The 20,370-nt window shown below is 50.7% G+C and overlaps 3 protein-coding genes across 8 annotated transcripts in view; 2 read left to right on the forward strand and 1 right to left on the reverse strand.

Moving 5' to 3' along the window:
* Positions 1 to 10,401, forward strand: part of Znf385c (zinc finger protein 385C) — a 29,736-nt gene extending 19,335 nt beyond the window's left edge. Inside the window, exons 3-8 of one of the 2 annotated variants that reach the window (XM_085829565.1) lie at positions 3,351 to 3,461; positions 5,256 to 5,421; positions 7,447 to 7,737; positions 8,136 to 8,332; positions 8,574 to 8,684; positions 9,128 to 10,401. In XM_085829565.1, the coding sequence (XP_085685691.1) occupies positions 3,351 to 3,461; positions 5,256 to 5,421; positions 7,447 to 7,737; positions 8,136 to 8,332; positions 8,574 to 8,684; positions 9,128 to 9,364 (1,113 nt within the window). In that variant the 3' untranslated portion in view covers positions 9,365 to 10,401. The remainder of the gene's footprint in view (positions 1 to 3,350; positions 3,462 to 5,255; positions 5,422 to 7,446; positions 7,738 to 8,135; positions 8,333 to 8,573; positions 8,685 to 9,127) is intronic. The other variant, XM_085829564.1, reaches the window with a different exon arrangement.
* Positions 10,402 to 10,477: 76 nt separating this feature from the next.
* On the reverse strand, positions 10,478 to 18,055 carry Nkiras2 (NFKB inhibitor interacting Ras like 2). Of its 5 annotated transcripts, none has more exons than XM_021175517.3 (6): positions 17,794 to 18,055; positions 16,544 to 16,703; positions 16,194 to 16,339; positions 13,761 to 13,868; positions 12,884 to 13,125; positions 10,478 to 12,083 (listed from the first exon to the last, which is right to left on the reverse strand). In XM_021175517.3, exons 4-6 carry the CDS (start codon positions 13,852 to 13,854, stop codon positions 11,844 to 11,846), a joined length of 576 nt encoding a protein of 191 aa, XP_021031176.1. In that variant the 5' UTR covers positions 13,855 to 13,868; positions 16,194 to 16,339; positions 16,544 to 16,703; positions 17,794 to 18,055; the 3' UTR covers positions 10,478 to 11,843. The 5 variants fall into 5 exon arrangements, with proteins under 5 accessions (XP_021031176.1, XP_021031175.1, XP_021031178.1 ...); XM_021175516.3 differs by having other exon boundaries at positions 16,539 to 16,703; XM_021175519.3 differs by lacking the exon at positions 16,194 to 16,339.
* Dnajc7 (DnaJ heat shock protein family (Hsp40) member C7) overlaps positions 17,941 to 20,370 on the forward strand; it is a 38,690-nt gene continuing 36,260 nt past the window's right edge. Inside the window, exons 1-2 of the mRNA XM_021175511.2 lie at positions 17,941 to 18,111; positions 18,324 to 18,608. Coding sequence (XP_021031170.1) covers positions 18,065 to 18,111; positions 18,324 to 18,608 — 332 coding nt within the window. The 5' untranslated portion in view covers positions 17,941 to 18,064. The remainder of the gene's footprint in view (positions 18,112 to 18,323; positions 18,609 to 20,370) is intronic.

The raw sequence follows: 20,370 nt of genomic DNA on the forward strand, positions 1-20,370 counted from the left end.
TACACCAAGTATCGCTATCTGACCTGGCTCTGTCATTTAAAACTATTAGTTGAATAAAGATGCTGACAGCCTAGATCTGGGCAGAAGAGAGGTAGGTGGGGTTTCAGTTCCCCCGGGTTGGTGTCTGAGGGGGACCATGAGAGAGGAAGAAGGTGGGTAAGGAAGAACAAGGAGGAGAGAGGAGAGGCGCTGGGAGAAGAGAGGAGAGGAGAGGAGAGGAGAGGAGAGGAGAGGAGAGGAGAGGAGAGGAGAGGAGAGGAGAGGAGAGGAGAGGCAACTAGGAGAGGAGATGGACCGTGAGCAGATGGCCAGGAGAAACAGCAAGGATTTGGGGTACACCGCTGGGGAGGCAGCCAGGCCAACAGTTAGAAGAGTAAATTAGGCGTTAGCCTCCAGTAAGTGACAAAGCTAAATAAAATGGCCATAGTCTGAGTCTCATTTATTTGTAAGCTAGTCGGGGATAAGCTTAAATTGGTTCTGCTACAGACCAGCATAACCCAGCAATCCTCCTGCTGTCATTCCCAGGGGGCTGAGATTACAGACTTGCATAAAGGCACCTGGGTTGTTATGTGGGTGCTGGGATCTGAACTCTGACCCTCATGATTGCATGGCAAGTACTCTTCACTGCTGAGCTGTGGCTCCAGACCTTGAGTTATATCTTTGTCTTGGAGCTTGTGTACCTACCTGGAGGTCTGTGTGTTATATGTGTGAGTTCATGTGTTATTTGTGAAGATGTGTGTGTGTGTGCCTAGGGATTTGTATATACTCTGTGTGTGTGTGTGTGGTGTGGTGTATACAATGTGTGGTGTGTGTGTATGTGCATGTAGTATGTGTGGTGTGGTATGGTGTGTATATGTGTGTGTGGTGTATGGTGTGTGTGTGTTTGTGAGTCTGAGGGGTTTGGGTGTCTTTGTACCTTCTCTTATGTGCTGGGTATGGATGTATTTTAGGTGAAAGTCCATCTGTGGTTGCATAGTATCTGTGTGTCTGAGAATATCTTTCTACTTGTCTGTGAATCTATGACTGCTGCTAAGCATATGTGTTTGTGTCTGTATATTTCTCTCCTGTGCTTGGATTCATATGTGTGGTGTGTGTGTGGTGTGGTGTGGTGTGTGTGTGTGGTATGTGTGTATGGTGTGTATGTGTGTGATGTGTAGTGTGTGTGGTATAGTGTGTGGTATGGTGTGGTGTGTGTGTGTGTGTGGTATGTGTGTGGTGTGTTTATATGTGTGGTGTGGTGTGTGTGTGTGTGTGTGTGGTATGTGTGGTGTGTGTGTGTGTGGTATGTGTGTATGGTGTGTATGTGTGTGATGTGTAGTGTGTGTGGTATAGTGTGTGGTATGGTGTGTGGTGTGTGTGTGTGTGGTATGTGTGTGGTGTGTTTATGTGTGTGGTGTGGTGTATGTGTGTGTGGTATGTGTGGTGTGTGTGTGTGTGTGGTATGTGTGTATGTGTGTGATGTGTAGTGTGTGTGGTATAGTGTGTGGTATGGTATGTGTGTGGTGTGTTTATGTGTGTGGTATGGTGTATGTATGCGTGGTGTGTATGGTGTGTGGTGTGTAGTGTGTGTGTGGTGTATGTGTGCGTGGTGTGTATGGTGTGTGTGTGTGTGTGTGGTGTGTAGTGTGTGTGGTATGTGTGGTGTGTAGTGTGTGTGTGGTGTGTGTGTGGTGTGTGTGTGTGTGGTGTGTGGCAGGAGCAGATGTTAGGAGGCCTCCCTGAGGTGTTAGGAACAGCTTCCCTTTAATTCTCAAATGAAATCATGGATGAGCTCCACTCTCTCCTCAAGAGACTATGTCACATGTCACGTGCCTTCCCAGTAACCCGGAGAGGTCCCCCACGCTTTGTCCCCTGCAGGGTGGTACAGAGTTCCTGAGGAACATGAGACATCTGGGCATGGGCCTATGAGCTTCAGCCCCTACTGTCATTTACAGATGTGCTTACTGCCCGAAGGAGTGGGCTCCCAAAGGCAGGTGACACTACTGTTGGCCCAGTGTCAAGATCTCCCTCTGAAATCCTGATGCAGGGCTGGCTGTCCCTTGGGCACTGTCCAGCTTGTAACCTCTGTCCTCAGGGAGTTCCTTTAGCATGCTCATCTCTCTGCCTCAGGTTTCTTCCCATGGGAAGGTTTGGAAAGTTCCTTTTGACTAAACCAGACAACCTCTCCTTTGACTCCAACAACCTAGGTGTCTAATGCACAGCATGGTGGCCCTGCCTGCAATGCCAGCATTCTGGAGACTAAGGAATGGGTACTAATGACAGCCTGGGCTACACAGTGACTTAAAGGCCAGCCTGAGCTACGTAGTGAGACTCTGCCCCCCCCAAACAAACAAACAAAAGTTCAAAACTTAGGCCCCTAAGAGAAGAAAACAGAAGAGAGAGAGAGAGAGAGAGAGAGAGAGAGAGAGAGAGAGAGAGAGAGAGAGAAAGCTAAAGTGGCTTGGGATATAGTAAAGTTGGAAGAGAGTTTGCCTAGCATGCACAAAGTCCAGAGTTTGATTCCCAGCACTGTATAAATCAGATGTGGTAGCACATGCCTTTAATCTTGGGAGGTAGAGGCAAGAAGGAGAGTTTAAGGTCACCCTCAGCTACACAGTGACTTTATCTCAAAAGAAAGAAAGAAAGACAGACTACTACATTGTGTTGCATGCCTATAATCCCAACACTTGGAAGCTGAGGCAAGAAGACAAGGCTTCTAAGGCCATCCTGACCTAGGAGAGACTTTGTCTCAAAATAGATAGATAATCAAGAGAACAAAAAAAATGAACAAAACATATTAATTAGGGAGAAAAAGAAAACAATCAAGTTCATATTGCAAAAGGGACAATCCTGCTACCTGGGGAGCCACAGGCCTCCTGCGTTGTCCTGCTTGGCCACCTGCCTTCCTTTCCTCCTTAAGCAGGCTTCATTCTGCTTAGCAGTCATCAGACTTTGGGACAGGAGCAAAGGTGGTGAGGTAGGGCTTCTTGCCCCTACCAGCAGGTCCAAGTACAAAAGCTGGGTCAGGACAGGAAATCCCACCAAAACAAAAATCTCAAAACTAAGACCAGAAGGGCAGCAAGAGACACCAAGGTCAGGCCATGGCCCTAAGCACAGCCTGGTCATCCTCTAGGCACCTGACAGATCACGTCTGCCAGGAAAAGGCTGTACCCTTGTCAGAGTTATAGCATGAGCCGGGGTTTCTGGGCGGCTGACTGTATCTTGAACTGCACCTTTCCTGAGCACGCAGGAGGAACTAAGTCCTATCACTCCCCCCTCACACTGAACACGCAGGAGAAACTAAGTCCTATCACTCCCCCCTCACACTGAACATGCAGGAGAAACTAAGTCCTATCACTCCCCCCTCACAGATGGACCCAGTCCAGAAAGCTGTCATCAGCCACACATTTGGGGTCCCCTCCCCTCTGAAGAAGAAGCTGTTCATCTCCTGTAACATCTGTCATCTGCGGTTCAACTCAGCGGTGAGAGGGAATCATGGGATTGGGACTCGGAGGGAGCAGGGTCTCCTTCGGGGCTGCTGTCATGGGAGCTGGTAGCAAAGGGGCTGTTGCTCTGACCACCATCCTCTCCTGACTCCTGCCCCTTCTCATACTTCTTCCTGACTCCATGTAGCCCACTAGAATTCCATTCTCCTCCCCTCTGCTTCACACCCATCTTATGGATGTCCCAGAGGCCACAATGTGAACTCCCGGTATTGACTTAAGATGTTTACAGCATGTATTCACCCCAGCATCTTTGGAAGGGGGCTGGAATTTGCTGTAGAGACAATGCGGTCCTCAAACTCACAGAGAACTGCTTGCCTCTCTCCCAAGTGCTGGAATTAAAGGCATGCCTTATCATGCCCAGCTTGATTGAATTTTGTTGTAGTTGTTGAGACAGGGTCTGTATAACTCTAGCTGGAACTTACTCTGTAGACCAGACTGGCCTGAAATCTGCCTGCCTCTGCCTACCTGGTGCTGAGATTAAAGGTGTACACCACTACACTTCATCACCCTAATGGACTCCCATGATGCATCTGTGAGAGGTACAGAGACACAATTACCATCTTCACTTTTCTGAGGAGAACACAGTCTCATGGTGGATAAATAACTTACCAGGGAGCACAGCTGGTGAATAACATTTCTAGGGTTTGAACCCAGCCCTGACTGACCCTGAAGTCTGCACACTCCTACTGCAGCCTATCCTGGGGGAGCAGAGGAGGGTAATCTCATTGTGGGGTTTGGGTGAGGTGTCTGAACCACAGTGGAGCCAAAGAGCCAAAGGGGAGGGCCTGTGGAGGCTGGTCTTTCCCACTTTTGGGAAATAGTTGAGAAACAAATAGAGTCTCCTGGCTGAAGTAAAGAGGATTCTGACACCCAGCTGTGGCATCCTCTCCAGATGTTTAGGTCACATCATTCTACAAAATGTCAGTAAAGAGATTTGCTGGAAGGGACATGTCTCCATTCCTAGGCCCTGACAGAATGGCTGGGCCAACAGCAAATGCTCAAAAATTATTTTTAAAATAACGAACAATGGAATGTTTTTGATGAGGACTGCTGTGCTCTCTGTGGGCGGACTCCGTAACATTCAGGAGACCCTGCTTTATAAAATAGACCCTGACAACTCATATCCCATTTAACATGAACCATCACGAAGCTTCAAGCGGGGCACACCTGTGGTCCTGTTACTCGGGAGGCTGAGGCAGGAGGATTAAGAGTTAAAGCCAGCCTGGGCCACAGAGTAAGTAGTTCATTTCCAGAATATTCTGTACATATAGGCAGACACCCAAGGGCATCACTTGGGTAATGTCCCTGGGTTCAACACTTCTGGATCTGGGAACACAGAAACAAATAAGGTTGGAGAGATGTGGCTTAGTGGAGTCCAGTAATCACAAGGCTTTGTGTGCAACTCTAGGTTCAACACACACACACACACATACACACACACACACACACACACACACACACACACACTGCCTTTGAGTGAGGTGCTGTTTCTTGCCTAGAGATGCAGAGCTTACATATATGGCCAAGTTTGATTCTGAGGGCAGGCTGCCTGCATGGGAGCCCCTGTGTGAGAACAAGCTGTTGTAAACCTCAGGCAGGGCTCTATACATGTGGCAATGATGGTGACACTGACATCACTCCTTTGTGGATGAGCCTTGTGTCCGCCCCTTTGACCACATATTCCTCTGGCCTATCCCCCTGCTCAGCCTCCCTCCTAGATTAGGCATGTGACCCATGGGAAGAAGGTGACCCCTCCCCTCCCTCTTCCAGAACCAGGCTGAGGCTCATTACAAGGGCCACAGACACGCCAGAAAACTCAAGGCTGTGGAAGCTGCCAAGAGCAAGCAGAGGCCTCGAAACCCAACCACAAACGGGACAGTGGTGTCTTCAGCCTCACCTCCAGTCAGTGGAAGCCCTGGAACCCCTCAGAGCAAAGGTCAGTCTTGATTTCAAGTTCACACAACGAGGCTGGCTTCTGACAGTGGCTTGAGTGACTCTGGCTCTTCAACCATCTTTCTTTCCTTTTTCTTTTGTTTGGTTTTTCAAGACAGGGTTTCTCAGTGTAGTCGCAACTGTCCTGGAACTCACTCTGTAGACCAGGCTGGACTTGAATTTATAGAGATCTATCCACCTGCCTCTGCCTCATGACAGTGCTGGGATTAAAGGCATGCACCACTACTACCTGGCTTTTTTTTTTTTAACTTGGGATTTTTTGGTGTGTGTATGTGTGTGTGTGAATGTGTGTGTGCATGTGTGTGTGCATGTGTGTGTGAATGTGTGTGTGAATGTGTGTGTGCATGTGTGTGTGTGAATGTGTGTGTGAATGTGAATGGGTGTGTGAGTGGGTGTGTGTAAATGTGTGTGTGAATGTGTGTGTGAATGTCTGTGTGTGTGAATGTGTGTGTGCGTGTGTGTGAATGTGTGTGTGTGAATGTGTTGGTGAATGTGAATGTGTGTGTGAATGTGTGTGTGTGTATGTGTGTGTGAACGTGTTGGTGCTCATGGAACATAGAGGCCAGGAGGGGTCATGAGGTCCCCTGGAGCTGGAGTAGCAGTGGCTATGGGTGCCGGGGACTGCACCCCCATCTGCTGCCCCTGGAGCTGGAGTAGCAGTGGTTATGGGTGCCGGGACTGCACCCCCATCTGCTGCAAGAACAGTGCATGCTCTTAACAGCTGCGCCATCTCTAGCTTTTCACCATATTTCCTGCTTAAAAAAAAAATGACCCCTAATATACAGACATTGGCAGACACCTATACTGTTCCTTCCTCAGGCTGACTCTGGATCAGGCAACGTGCTGCCAGCACACCTAGCCTGAGCTAGGATTCAACTACTCCCTGTGTTGGTTCCCTAAGCCTGGCAGAACACATGGCTCCAAAGTAGGTGGCTGAAACAATAGAAGTGTATTTTCTCCACAATCTAGAGGGCAGAGGTCTGCATTCAGATGTGGGTAGGTTTGGTTTTTTTACCTGGGGGCCAGAGGGAGAAGCTCCTGCGTCTCAGCTAATGGGCACCACTGTCCCCCACACTCCTTAGAGACAGAGGAAGGAGAATCCAGAGTTCCAGGTCAGTCTGGACTACACATCAAATTTAAGGCTAGCCAAGGTTCTGTAAGACCCTGACTCAGAAAAGAAAGGACAGGGGGCTGGGGGTCTACCTCAGTGGGTACAGTACAGTACTTGCAGACCACTTGGGAAGTCCTGGAGTTTGATTCCTAATACCACCACGAAACTGGGAATAGTGGCACGGACCCATGATCACAGCATTTGTGAGGTGGAGGCAGGAAGGCTAGAAGTTCAAGGGTATCCTCAGCTATATAGTGAGTTCATGGCCAGCCTGAGATACATTAGACTCTGACAAAAAACAACATTCCCCCTAAAACCTCCACTAACACCCATCATGTCTGAGTTTACATGTGGTCAGTTTCCCTTCCTGTGCTGTGTTCTCTGCCTCAAAGATAGATTACCATTCACCTGTATGATGGATCTCACCAATTTCCAGTTTAATGCTATTATAATACTAAAACATTCTAGCACATCTTTCTGGTGACTTCTACTTAATACTGAGGAGCTAGAACATTAGACTGAAAGTGTGACCTATTCTGTCCGATTTTATGATTTTTTTTATTTGGTTTGGTTTTTTGAGACAGGATTTCTCTGTATAGCCCTGGCTGTCCTGGGACTCACTTTGTAGACCAGGCTGGCCTCGAACTCAGAAATCTGCCTGCCTCTGCCTCCCGAATGCTGGGATTAAAGGCGCGCGCCACCACACCAGGCCGATTTTATGATTTTTATACAGGGAAACTGAGGCCCAAATTTGCCTAGTGAGTTGGTGGCAGGGTGAACCCAGAATTTAGTGCTAGCTGTCCTTTACCAGGAAGCTTTCCAGACTCCCATTCTATCACCATGTCAGTGTTGCGCCTCAGAGATCCAAATCTCCCTGTATGTCCCATGTCCTTGCAGGTCCCGCATCCCCTCCTCTTGGCCCTTCACTTCAGCTCCCACCAACCCCGGACCCATCAGCCGGAGACCCCGTCCACTCAGAACTTTCTGATGCTGCTGCTTCGTCTTCCTCCTCTTCCTGTCCACCCTGCTCCCCGGATCCCAGCAGGGAAGCACCAGGGCCTGAGCCAGCAGAAGGGGCCGTGGGAAGTGGAGTGAATGGGGAGGGCAAGGGCGAGAAGGGACGCCTCTACTGCCCTACCTGTAAAGTGACAGTGAACTCCGCCTCTCAGCTTCAGGCTCACAACACAGGTCAGTGCTTCCCAGGTGCCATGCCATTCATGGCCAGGTGACAGAGGAACCTACCCACTGTTACTACAAAGACATTTCTGGGTCCTTCTCTTCGTCCCAAGGGAGGAGCATTGGGAAGAGAAGTCTGCAGCAACCAGAACTGAAGGTCACTAAGGGACTGGAGTACCCTCCTCCACACTCCTTAGATCAAAAGGAAGGGACTTTTTCCCAGATGTCTATTTTAAAAGGCCATCTTCCCTAAGGGATGTCCACAGAAAGCCATAGACAGCCCGAGATGCTGGGAAGACAGAAGCCTGTGTGCCTGGGGGCCCATGTGTGTGCGGAGGGGTAGCCAAGCTAACCTAGTTTGATGCTATGGCCTCCCTTCCGTCTTGAGAGACCGTTTTCTTTCCTTCCAGGAGCTAAGCACAGATGGATGGTGGAAGGTCATCAAGGGGCTCCCCGAAGGGGCCGGGGCCGTCCTGTGTCCCGAGGAGGGACTGGACACAAGACCAAGAGAGTGATAGGAAACCGTGGGGGCCGGCAGGGACCCAGCCCTCCTTTCCATTGTGCCCTCTGTCAGCTCCATGTCAATTCAGAGACCCAGCTCAAGCAGGTAGGAGAAGGGAGGCCAAGATAGGATGGGTATCAGAGCAAGGGAGGAAGCATTGATGCCCACTGAGGGATGGATGTGGCTAGGCTGTCCAGGACTGTCCCACGCGGAGAGCCCCTTGTGTGTGTGTTGAATATGCGAACTATGGATAAGAAGAAGTCTGAGATAGTCTGACAATAGAATAGTTTGGGTTCTGTGGGCTTTCTTGTCTCATTCTCTGTCTGTCTGTCTGTCTGTCTGTCAGCACATGAGCAGCCGGAGGCACAAAGACCGGCTGGCTGGGAAGCCCCCCAAGTCCTCCAGCCAGCATAGCAAGCTGCAGAAGCACACAGCACTGGCTGTGAGTGTTCTCAAGGTACCTGTCTCTAGGAGGACCATGGTCTATATGGGAGAGAGGAGGAGGCAGGGCCAGCTGAAAGGCTTGGGGTGCAGCAAGAGGGAGGCTGCTGGTCCTGCAGGTTAGAGGGTGGAGGTGGGCCATACCCAGAGGAATTTCCTGCGGGTGGGCTGGGCCTAAGGGTCATAATATGAAGGGCAAAAGCCAGGGGTGGGCGTGCTTATCCTAGAGACTATCTCTTCCTACCCCTCACAGTGCGGCCTGTCCCGAGGCTGTCCATCTGCTGGGCAGGAAGACAGCTGGCACAGCAAGGCCCCCTGGCATGACTGTTTGGGGGCGGGAGGGAGGAGGTTAGACTTAGAACTCTAAAAGGCACGTCCCCAAGGCTCCTGGATGTGTCCCAGGGAGGGGGCGGGCTTCTCTGGTATCAGAGACCCTGTCCATTTCTGTTTTTATTGTAGTCTAAATTGGCCTTGCAGAAGCAACTCACCAAGACGCTGGCAGCCCGCTTCCTGCCTGGTCCACTGCCCACCACAGCTGCTGCCATCTGTGCCCTGCCAGGGCCCCTGACCCTCCGGCCTGCTGCAACAGCAGCTGCTACCCTCTTCCCAGCTCCTGTCCTGGGCCCAGCTCTGTTTCGTTCTCCAGCAGGAGCTGTCCGCCCTGCTGCAGGACCCATCCTTTTTGCTCCCTATTAGCGGACTCAGAATGGCCACATCCTATCTCTTCCAGCCAGACACTTGTCTCCACATCCCACAGAGACTGCCTTTTGCAGTTTCCGGGTTCCCACCCAACCTGGGTAGCTGCTCTTCACTCAGACTGGGGTTCTCCAGTCCCCTGGCTCTGAGGACCACCACTACCCTCCTTTCCTGGGCCAGCCCTAGGCTGCCCTGCATCTATGATTTAACAAATCCCAAAGATCTATGCAAAAATCACAGCCCCAGTCTCATGGTGCTCTCATACCCAGACCCCAACTAGAGATGTACACAGATCTGACAGCATTTTAGCTCCCAAGGGCCAGCCTCTCCTGCCATGTTCTAGAGCGGTCTGGACAATCACTAGAGACAGGGATCTCAAACTGAAGTGGGCTGGAACCTATCAGGCATATTTACCATGGGATAGCCAGGTATGGTGGTGCATTCCTGCAATCCTAGGACCTGGATTACGAGTTCAAAGTCAGTTTGAGCCATATAGCTAGACACTGTCTCAAACACCAAAACAACCACAAGTTGACTACAGGCCATAGAGATGAGAGGCCCCAAAGTTCTTCAAAAATGTACTGTGCAAGTGAGGCAGAGTTGAGACGACGCGCCATCTGCTCTGTGGGGGTGGGGCTTGAAGGTCAGAGTGGTGTTCAGGCTGGGCCTGACTGTGTCATCCTGGCTGGTCTAGAACTGTGTGCTCAGGCTGGCAAACTCAAAAAAGCTACCTGCCTCTGCCTCTTAAGTAATGGAACTAAAGGCACACACCACCCTGCCTGGTCTGGCTTTGACACAAGTGACCTGTCTTACTTCAGCTCTTCTTATCTTAGCCTTTCAGTGGTTTCTCTTGAACCCCAACTCTAAGGGGGCTCTGGGTCTCCCTCAGCCTAGAGACTCTCCACTCCACACTGGGTCTGGCCATCCCAAGTGTGGCGTTTCGGGCTGGTACATGGTCCAGTAAACCCTCAAGATCAACTTTCATGTCGCCAAAGCCAGTGCCATTCCCCCATTCGACATGGGATTTCACCAGGATCCACCTATGTCCCTTTTTTTTTTTCTTTCCAAAAGATATTTCCAATGGGACAAGAAAAGGGGTAGGGGACGGGAAACTTTTTTATAACAGCAGTTGTGGTTTTATTGTGTCCAACACATCAATAAATGAACTTCAAGCCTGAGCCTGTAGGTGCCCCGACTCTCCTTGCCCAGGCCTGGGCACCAGCCCCCTCTCGCCTGTTCCAGGAGGAGGAAAGGGTATTGGAGGTGGCCTGGCCGTAGTGTTTAACCCGTGTGAGGTGTGCACATCAGAAGCACGGAGTGGGCACCGCAGGTTGTGGGTCATAAGCTCACTTGATAGCACAAGCCTCTGATGGAAGGCTTGTCAGCTCCTGGGAAGCTGCTACTGGGTTGCCTGGTTCTGTTCAGGCATCTGAGGTAAGAAAGAAGGGCTGGGTGCGCGGCTTATCCCACCTTCACCAGAGCAGCAGGCGCATAAATACAGAGAGAGTATAAATATAAGTCCAGCTACTAGCCAAAACCAACCAGGAGGGATGGACACTACCCTGTTGGGCAGGTCCACAGACTGCCGCTCGCTCGCAGCACTGAGCAGAGTGCACCCCTGCCCCCTGGTGGTTAAGAGAGGCCATCCAGCCTCCAGGGCCGGTAGGTGTAGCACCTTGAAGAGGGTGGAGCAGGGGCAGAAGACACACAGGAGGCCCAAGCCACCAGCTTTAGAAAAGTCACAGCGCTACCCGTGGCTCTAGGTGACATCCAAGCTTCTGTCAACTCACAGATGAGAAGACTGATGCTCAGAGGAGAAGAGCCTTGCTAAGTCTCAGGGCAAGTGACAGCCCAGTCATCACTCCACTCTACCTCAGCCAATAAGACCTCTGCTCCTAGAACAGGAAGAGGAAGTGAAACAACTGGGAGATGGGTAGAGGTCAAACAGGAAATGCCACTCCCAGGAGCCTGGCTTTACCAGGCCTTGAACAGGCCAGAGGAAAGACCAGAGTGGAGGATGAGGAACCAACCCTAAGCCAGCACGCACAAATGTACGCTTACAGTACCTAGTCTCTTGCTTTAAGGCTGGTACTGTGTGTGTTAGTGGAAATTCAGAGTTGGGATCCCTGATAGGAGGCAGAACCTGGACTGGGCACGTTGCACGACGGCCCTGCTTCCTGCACCAGGCAGATGGAAGGGACACTAACCCATAAGTGTCCAGGTGACAGTGGAGAAAATATGGTCAGCTGGGGGTGGGGTGGGGACTATTATGGAAGATCACGGGAGGGCCAACAATCAAGTTCACTTGCACTTCTTGGAGTTAAGAGAGGACAAAGGTGGCACTGGCCTGGGCCAGCCCAGCTTCCTGGCCTAGAGGGTCAATCCCCTACCGACTGGGAAGAACAGCTTGCTTATGCACCCTGTGCTCGCCATCCATCCCAGAATGGGCTTGGAATGGTGAAGCAAGAAGGGCAGCTATTCAGCCATCCAAGGAGCCACTGCCCTTGTTCTTGCGGCTGAGGGGGAAGGCAGACTTGCTCTGCGGCTGGGTCATCTTGCTGGCCAGGTAGATGAACGGCTCTAGGAGGGAGCGGCGGTCAGCCACCGACACCTCCCATAGCTTCACCTTCTCGGACTTGGCCCAGTGCTGGGCCACTTCAGGGTCTACGCGACGCTGCTCCTGCAGGTCACACTTGTTGCCAAGGACCACGATGGTGACCTGGAGAGGACAGACGAGAACAGGGACTGTTGGCATGCAGTGGCTCAGGACCAGGCGTGGCCATCAGCTGTTTCTGGCCAACAGCTGGGGAGGATGCAGTTCCCAGAGGACTTCTGGAGGACTAGCAAGAGCACAGAGCCCCAGAGAAGGAAAACTAGGCCGCGCTTCATGTGCTAGGAGGGACCCTACTAAACCAAGAAGACAACTCAGCGATTGAGCTGTCCTATCACGTGGCCTGCTACCTCTTGTGCGGGTTGAAGACCCTCCCGGCCTTCTAGCTCCTAAACTACCTCTTGGCAAATGAGCACAACTGGGAATCATGCCAGCACCCTGTCTCAGTCAGGGTTTCTATGCCTGCACAAACATCAGGACCAAGAAGCAAGTTGGGGAGGAAAGGGTTGATTCAGCTTGCATTTTCCACATTGCTGTTCATCACCAAAGGAAGTCAGGACTGGAACTCAAGCAGGTCAGGGAGCAGGAGCTGATGCAGAGGCCATGGAGGGATGTTCTTTACTGACTTGCTTCCCCTGGCTTGCTCAGCTTGCTTTCTTATAGAACCCAAGACTACCAGACCAGAGATGGCACCACCCACAAGGGGCCCTCCACTCTTGATCACTAATTGAGAAAATGCCTTACAGTTGGATCTTATGGAGGCATTTCCTCAACTGAAGCTCCTTTCTCTGTGATAACTCCAGCTGTGTCAAGTTGACACACAAAACCAGCCAGTACACACCCGAAAGCATACCGAGGACCCACGCTCTCCTACCACTGGGCTCCCAGCAGAAGTCCAGGACATGTACCTCCTTCTTGTCCTTGGACTTGTCGATCTCCTTCTTGAGCAGCTCGACGCGCTGGAACGACTCTCGGCTGTCTGTGCTGTAGACCAGGACGTAGCCATCAGTGCAGGAGAAGCAGTGCTTGGGCAGCTCGGCCCCATCCCGGAGACCCCGTGTATCATAGAAACGCACCTGCTCCCGCACCCCTCGGTCCGTCTCGATGGAGCCTACATAGATGTCCTCCTGGGTCTCGATCATCTCAGAACCTGGGTTAAAATGAGTCAAGAGAGATGGGAGATGGGAGCGAGGTAGATAGCCTAACAAGCCGACCAGACGCAGAGCATAAGGGATATGGGGGCTACGGAGAGACCAGGCTTGAGAGTGAGACCGAGTGTCGTGTCTTTATCACACCAAGCAAAAGGGCAACACAGAACTGGGTGTGGAGACACACACCTTGAATTGAAGCTCTTGGAGGAGGGGAGGCAGGGGCAGAGGCAGGTTGATCTGTGTGAGTTCCTGGCCAGCCTGGGCCGTACAGTGAGGGCCTCTCAAAGACGATAACAACAAGGCGGGCAGTAATACAAGCAGACACCCTACATCCACCTCTGGCCAAGTGCTGTGGGGTGGGAATGGGCTTCTTCCTATCTTGGCTTTGGGTTTCTTCCTTCTAGATTTGTACAATGTCATAGAACTTGGGTGGTACAATGTTTTATTTTTCCCCTCCATTGTGGGGTTCAAACCCAAGGACTAGTACATGTTAGACCAGGGCTCTGACAGTCAGCCCTGCCTCCAGCCCCAATTGGGAGGGTGTGAAAGCAGCTGGTGTCCTTTTTAGCTTTTGGGTTCAGGATGTGACCAGATCCTTCACTTCCGCCAGTCGCCTGGGCCCAGCAACACTCACCCACGACATGGTTCCCGTACAGAAGCTGCTCAAGGATTGAAGTTTTGCCCACAGATGCTTGGCCGCACACGACCACCTTGCAGCTCTTCCCCATGCTTAGCTTTCAACCTAAAAGGACAGAAGCTCTGTGGTGAGGGAAAGACAGAATCCAAACAGCAGGCTGGGGAGGGAGCATCAGGGAGTTAGCACACCCCGATGTGTTTACGGAACTACTGAGCAGTGAGCTGTAATTAACCTCCTTATCCCAGGAGTGGCCAGGGTTTGGCACACAGCCGGGGTGGGGTTAATGGCACCACAAAGGGAGGGGCCTAGAGAGTGGGGTGACAAAAACAGCTGGCCGGGTTTGTTCCTGTGTACAAGATGTATAGGGCACCAATTACTGAAGGAAGTTCCACAAATACTCCTGTTCTTTTTGTTTGATTGGGGGGGGAGGGGGTTGTTTTGAGACAGGGTCTCATGTACCCCAAGCTGGCTCCCAGCTGATGAAATAGTTGAGGCATATGCACACCAGGCTGCTTTCTCCCTTTAACCATGACTTCCGTGAAGAAAGAAGCAGGAATTTTAGATTCTTCTTGACATCTTCTCCTCAGGGAGAGTGTGCAAATACAGAGAAAAACTTTTTTCCTTTCTTTCTTTCTTTCTTTCTTTCTTTCTTTCTTTCTTTCGGGGAGCAGCGTTTCTCTGTATAGCCCTGGCTGTCCTGGAACTCACTTTGTAGACCAGGCTGGCCTCGAACTCAAAAATCTGCCTGTCTCTGCCTCCTAAGTGCTGGGATTAAAGGCGTGCAACCACCACTGCCCGGCATAACTTGCTTTCTTGAATGACTAATTTGGATGGTAATAAATTCCATTTAACCATTCCCAGTTGAATCCACCGGTAAAATAAAAGATATGACAAGAAACAGAATAAAGAGAAAAGTGCTTCCGGAAGGTGGCTTTTACATCCCTTGGGCCGACAGGCACAGAGAAAGAAAGCTCAGATTTATAAACTCTCTTGAGACTGCAGAGAGCGGTCCTTCTAAAGGGAAACTTCCTGACACAGGCACCCGGGGAGCGCCAGTAATCTCTCCTTCCTCCTCCCCCCAGAAAGCAGAGATCCAGAGGTCAGCCTCAAAGGGGTCCCAAGCAGAAACCTCTCCAGGAGAGTTTCCTGTCGCTGATCTCCACCCCGTGGTGTGAGCCTTTTAGTAAGCGACACTCGAGAGGCTGCCAGAGGCCGCCGCCACAGAGTACCCCTGAAGGGCACCCCGCAGAATCTCAGAGGCAGACACAGGACAACCAAAGTGAACCGGAGACAGAGGCCGCGCCAAGCCCTGCCTCCCAGCTTCATACCTCCCGGGTCCCCGCAGCACTCCCGCTGAGGTGCCCCCCGGAGTGGGCCGGACCATGGGAGGGGCAGCTCGACCGTAAAGACGGCCCTCTTCCTCTGGGTGGAAGGACTGGCCCAGAGGTCCCGCCCCGCAACGGCCAGCCTTCAAGACAACTTCCGGCGGCGTAAAGTGAGCGCGGATCGCACAGCTCCCCCAGAGGCCGGCGGGGAAATGCCCACCAGAACTTGTGTCTGGTTATTAAGCCGATGTTCCAGGCTCTGACACTAAAATGTTCTCTCTCTAAAAGACAGTAACGCTTCGTTAATTCTATCATCTATTCGACAAGTTTTCTTTTTCTTTTCTTGGCTATACTATGCTATGAATGGAACCCAGGATCGTGCACATACTAGGCAAATGCTCTTTGAGCCTCAATTTTTTTTTTTTTCTTTTGATTTTCAAGACAGGGTTTCTCTGTGTAGCTTTGGCTGGCCTTGAAATCACTCTGTAGACCATGATGGCTCTGAACTCACAGAGATCCACCTGCCTTTGCCTCCCGAGCACTGAGATTAAAGGCACATGTCACCACACTCAACTAAACATGCAATTTTTTGAACTTGGAATGGAGGCTCACATTTGAATCCCAGCACTTGGGAAGGTGAAGTAGGGAGACTTTCTGAAGACAACATAGTCTATACAGAGACCCTGTCTCAAAAACAAACAGAGAAACCAAACACCTCAGCACCTACTTTGTCTTGTTTGTGCCTTAAGTAGGGCCATATACAAAGGAAAAGCTACAAGTTAAAGTGATTGAACCATAAATTCACTGTCTAGAATACTTAGCCAGCCAAACTAACAATTAAAACAAACCATGATGAATGCTGTTATTGAAGTGGGGTGCTATGGGCATGGCAGAGGGGCATTTAACTTAGAGGTGATAGATACCAAAAAGAAGGGAGAAAAGGGGGGTGACTGTGTTCAGGTTTGAAGGGCTGAATAGCACAGAGATTTCTGAAGCAGAGGAAATACAAGAACCATGACATTTCTTGTATCAGTCTGGGTTCTCTAGAGTCACACAACTTATGGAATGTTTCTATAAATTAAGGTGATTTACTGTAATTACTTACAGTCTGTATTCTAATGAACCCAACAGTGGGCAGCTGTGAATGAGAAGTTCAAGAATCTAGTAGTTCTCTCAGTCCCACGAGGCTCGTTGTTTCAGCTGGTCTTCTGTCTAAATGGAATCCTGAAGTAGTAGGTTCCAACAGGTGTGCTGGCAAGTAAGCGTAAGCAAGCAAAGAAGAGTGGATCGCTCTTCTTCCAACGTCCTTATGAAGGCCTCTAGCAGAAGGTGTGTCCCAGATTAAAGGTGTGTGCCACCATGTCTGGATCTGGAACTTGCTTTGTCCCAGGCTGACCTTACACTGAGATCTGCTTGCCTCAGTCTCCTGGGATTAAATGCATGTACCTACCTTACCTGGGCTTAAGCTTTTCCTGGTCATTATTCCTCAAGATCTCCATGTCAAGATCCAGGTTAGAAACCCGTGTTCCAACCTCAAGATCTGGATCACAGGTGCGCCCTGCATTTCTGGATTGTAGTTCATTCCAGATTCGGTCAGGTTGACAAGCAGGGATAGCTATTACACAGAAGAAATACAACAAGGTTCATGACAGTTCTGGAACCAGAAATCCCTAGGGGCTCAGTATTGATTGCAGAGACTAGCCAAATAATGAAGGTGTGTGGGAGGCCAGGGACCAAACACCACAATAGCACGCCATTGGTAAGTTTATTACAGGGAAATGACACACTCCATCCACTTTTGCAAGAAAGGTCATTCTCTCGGAAGAGCCAAGGCTTGGCAAAGATGAAACTGAGGATCGTTTAGGAGACGATTTGCAGTCTCTAAGTTTATTTATTTGCTTTTAATGTTTAAGGGTTTGGGATGAAAAGACTTGGGGGATGTGTGGTGTGGGGACAAAAAGCATTGATGACAAGGTTTCAAGCTAAGGGCAATTCTGAGGACTGTGTGATTTACCCCATGTTTCCTGTTGAACAGATGAACAGAAGAAATCTAACATAAGGAATTCAGGAAGGAAGAAAAATTTGCTTTTTTCCCCCCTGTTGTTGAGAAATGGGTGAAAAATTCAATTCACTTATTAATTAAGGCAGTGGTTCTCAACTTGTGTGGGTCATGACCTTTTTGGCAAACCTCTATCTCCAAAAATATTTACATTACGATTCATAAGAGTAGAAAATTTATAGCTACAAAGTAGCAACAAAAAATAATTTTACGGCTGGGGATCACCATGACAGGAGGAACCGTATTAAAGGGTCACAGCATTTCAATTCACTGAGGTCCAGCTATCATTCTCTATCCAGTGGCCCAGGTTGTTTCCACTCCGTCAGTAATGATAAGGACCTACAAATAAGGTTAGGGACTTTGAAACACAGCTTTCCTTAAGGGAAGGGGCACAGACCCTGTTTAAATTCCACTGTCTTATTTTCGTTCCTTTTGGCTTTAAATTACAATTTCAAGGTCGTCTCCTCCCCACATTTAACCTCAGAGGGCCTCAATTTTTTAATACAACACTGTTGTGTGTGGTAGTGGTACTACAAAGATAATTATGCTGTCTTCCCAATCCAGACAACATCTGGCCAGACAAGCGTGCTGGGTAGAGTTTATGAGAAGTAGGAGTACAGGGGACACTAAGGAAAAAGGACCTCACCCCATGAGCTGCCTTATAAAACTCCGGGGCAGGGGCTGGCGCGCCATGTCATCCTTTCTAGGCTTAACGCTGAGATGGCACTCCCAAGCGGCTGACATAAAAGCAGTCTCATAAAAGGGTCCGCGTCATTGGGGTGATGAACCAGTTGGTGCTTAGAGATCCGTGGAGGATGAAAGGAGCCGGGTGAAGACGCCCTGCGTTCCCCTCGCTTGGTTGGGCAGGGCTTCCAGGAACTGATGAAAGCTGGGGATTGGGCTCAAAGCAGGTCTTCATGCCTTTCCAGGGAGGAAGCTGTGAACACACTGCAAAGTCCGGAAGGTAGTCTTGGGGGGGGCTTTTCTTCCTTAAGTGTCTTGGGGACCCGTCTCCACCCACCTGGGACTCCTAAGCGTTACCGGAGACTCTCTAGGATTGCTAGTTGTTATGGCAACCGGGCTGTAGGGATACTGAGGCAAGCTTAGGCCTAGAGAGGCAACCTCCTTCTGTACCCTCCTCCTACTCACGGGTAAAGTGGCGCCCCCTACGCACAGGAACCGTCCCTGGGCCCCCGCCCCAGCGCGGAGACCACCGTGGACCTCCAGGGATGGAAGGCCGCTCTGGCCCCAAGCGGAGCCTCTCGTTGGTAGACGGGCTCGAGGGAGTCCCTCTGGGCGCGGCGCCGCCGAGCGGCTCGATGCTCCGACCGGAAGTGCTCTGCACCGCCTGCCTCCCACCCGGCTCTCTGGTCCCGGCGGTAAGATGGCGGCTACCGCGGAGTGCGATGTGGTAATGGCGGCGACCGAGCCTGAACTGCTGGAGGACGAAGACTCCAAGAGGTAACCAACCGGGTGGTAGAGTCGTGGAGGAGGCGAGCTTGCAGCTCGTGGCTTGGGGCAGGTGGACCCGCCAGCGAGGCAGCCTCCAGATGCAGAGCCCCCCCCCATCTGAGCTGGAGTCGACCGAGATCCCTCTGGAGGGGCACACTTAGGGGGTCTGTTGTCCCCTTCTGCTTTCCGCCTAGCAGGGAGCTTGAGGCATGGTCTTGTTCTGCAGCGGGGAGGAAGGTGGGCTTCATCGTGGAGGCCGGGTCCCCGGGCGGGGGCGGGGGGAAGGGTAGGAACCCCAGAGGTCGGCTGCAGAGTGGGGGAGGCGTCGCGGCGACAATGACGACTTCCTTAACAGAGCCCCGACCTCCGCCCGCTCTGGTTAACTTGTGTGCATTGTTGCCCGTCCTGACTGGTCGTCTCCGAAGCCCGCATTCTCCTCCTCACTTCCTTTTCCTCACTAATGACCCTTAGTGGTCTTTAGTGTGAGGTTGAGAGAATTGGATGCTCACTGTATGGACCTGGTCGCCCCCCACCCCCCGATGGCCGTAGAAGTTAAGAATGGATAGGCAGAAGGGCGAATGAGGAGCTTGTCTCTTGCAGTACGGGGGCAGACGCTTCTTCGCCATTCCTCCCAAGAGCATTCTTAAGCTCAAGGAGGACAGCTGTTTAGATGCAGTTGGCACTGCTGGGCAGCTGCAGTGGCTCGGGATTGCCAGTCTGGCCTAGCCTAGGGAGGTGCTGAGTGAGTGGTTTTTCTAGAACACTCGGTGAATTCCGACACCAGCTTAAGAACAGGTTTTAAAAGCGGGGGTGGGGTGGGGGGGGGGTTAGAGTACGCTTGGGAGCGGGCGGGACTTGTTCTGATACCAAAGGTGAACTGATTCTTTTATCAGTTGCAGATTAATTTGATCCTTTTCTCAGGATGGACTACAGCCCCCTTGCTCTCCTTCCCTTGTGGTTCATGTTCATACCAAGCCTGTAGGGAATGTCTTCAGGCAGAATAATTTGAACAGAGTCAGTTCAGGAGGTCTAGAAATCAGGATTCTGAGGGGTTTACTGTCCAAGTTAGACATATAAGCCTATCGGAGAGATACGGGGAATATTGTAGTCACCAGGTGTATGGTAGTACCTGACTTGAAAGCTGAGATGCTAGACAAAGTGTAGTTGATCCCTTGAGCTATCAAGTTTAGCCTTGCCTCCTCCTCCTCCTGTTTGAGTTTCCATGTCTAGAGCTAAGCATCATCAGCTCCTATATAACTTAAGGTATTGCAAAATGAGAACGGAAGCCCCTCGCTAACACAAACAGAGCTTACATTTTATTTTACTTATATTTGGAAAGAATTTAGTGCTTCTTACTGCTATAAATAGGGACTTTGGCTATATGTCATTTGAGGAATCTATCCTACTCAGTGTAAATCTCCTGTAGAGAGTGTCACTGATTTGGACTTTAAACAGGTCTCCTCTCTATGTAGACCAGCCAGCCTTGAACTCAGAGAACCATTCATCTGCCTCTTCCACCCAAGTGCTGGGACTAAAGGTGTGCACCGGTTACACTAGGCTAACTTCTGTGTTCCCTCTCTAAAGCAACTCCTCTTTAAAAAACCAAACAGATTAGCCTTAGAGGGTGTTTTGTCATAAATGGTGATAAATGTTTATGGAGAGATATATTAAGAAACAAAGGCTGAGTATGGTAGCACACAGCTGTAATCCCTGCACTTGGGAGTCAAAGGCAGAAAGAGCTGGAATTCATCAGTCTGGGTTTTATAGAGAG

This window comes from Mus caroli, unplaced genomic scaffold, assembly GCF_978045245.1.
Source record: "Mus caroli unplaced genomic scaffold, Mus_caroli_1 scaffold_13, whole genome shotgun sequence".
NCBI lineage: Eukaryota > Metazoa > Chordata > Mammalia > Rodentia > Muridae > Mus > Mus caroli.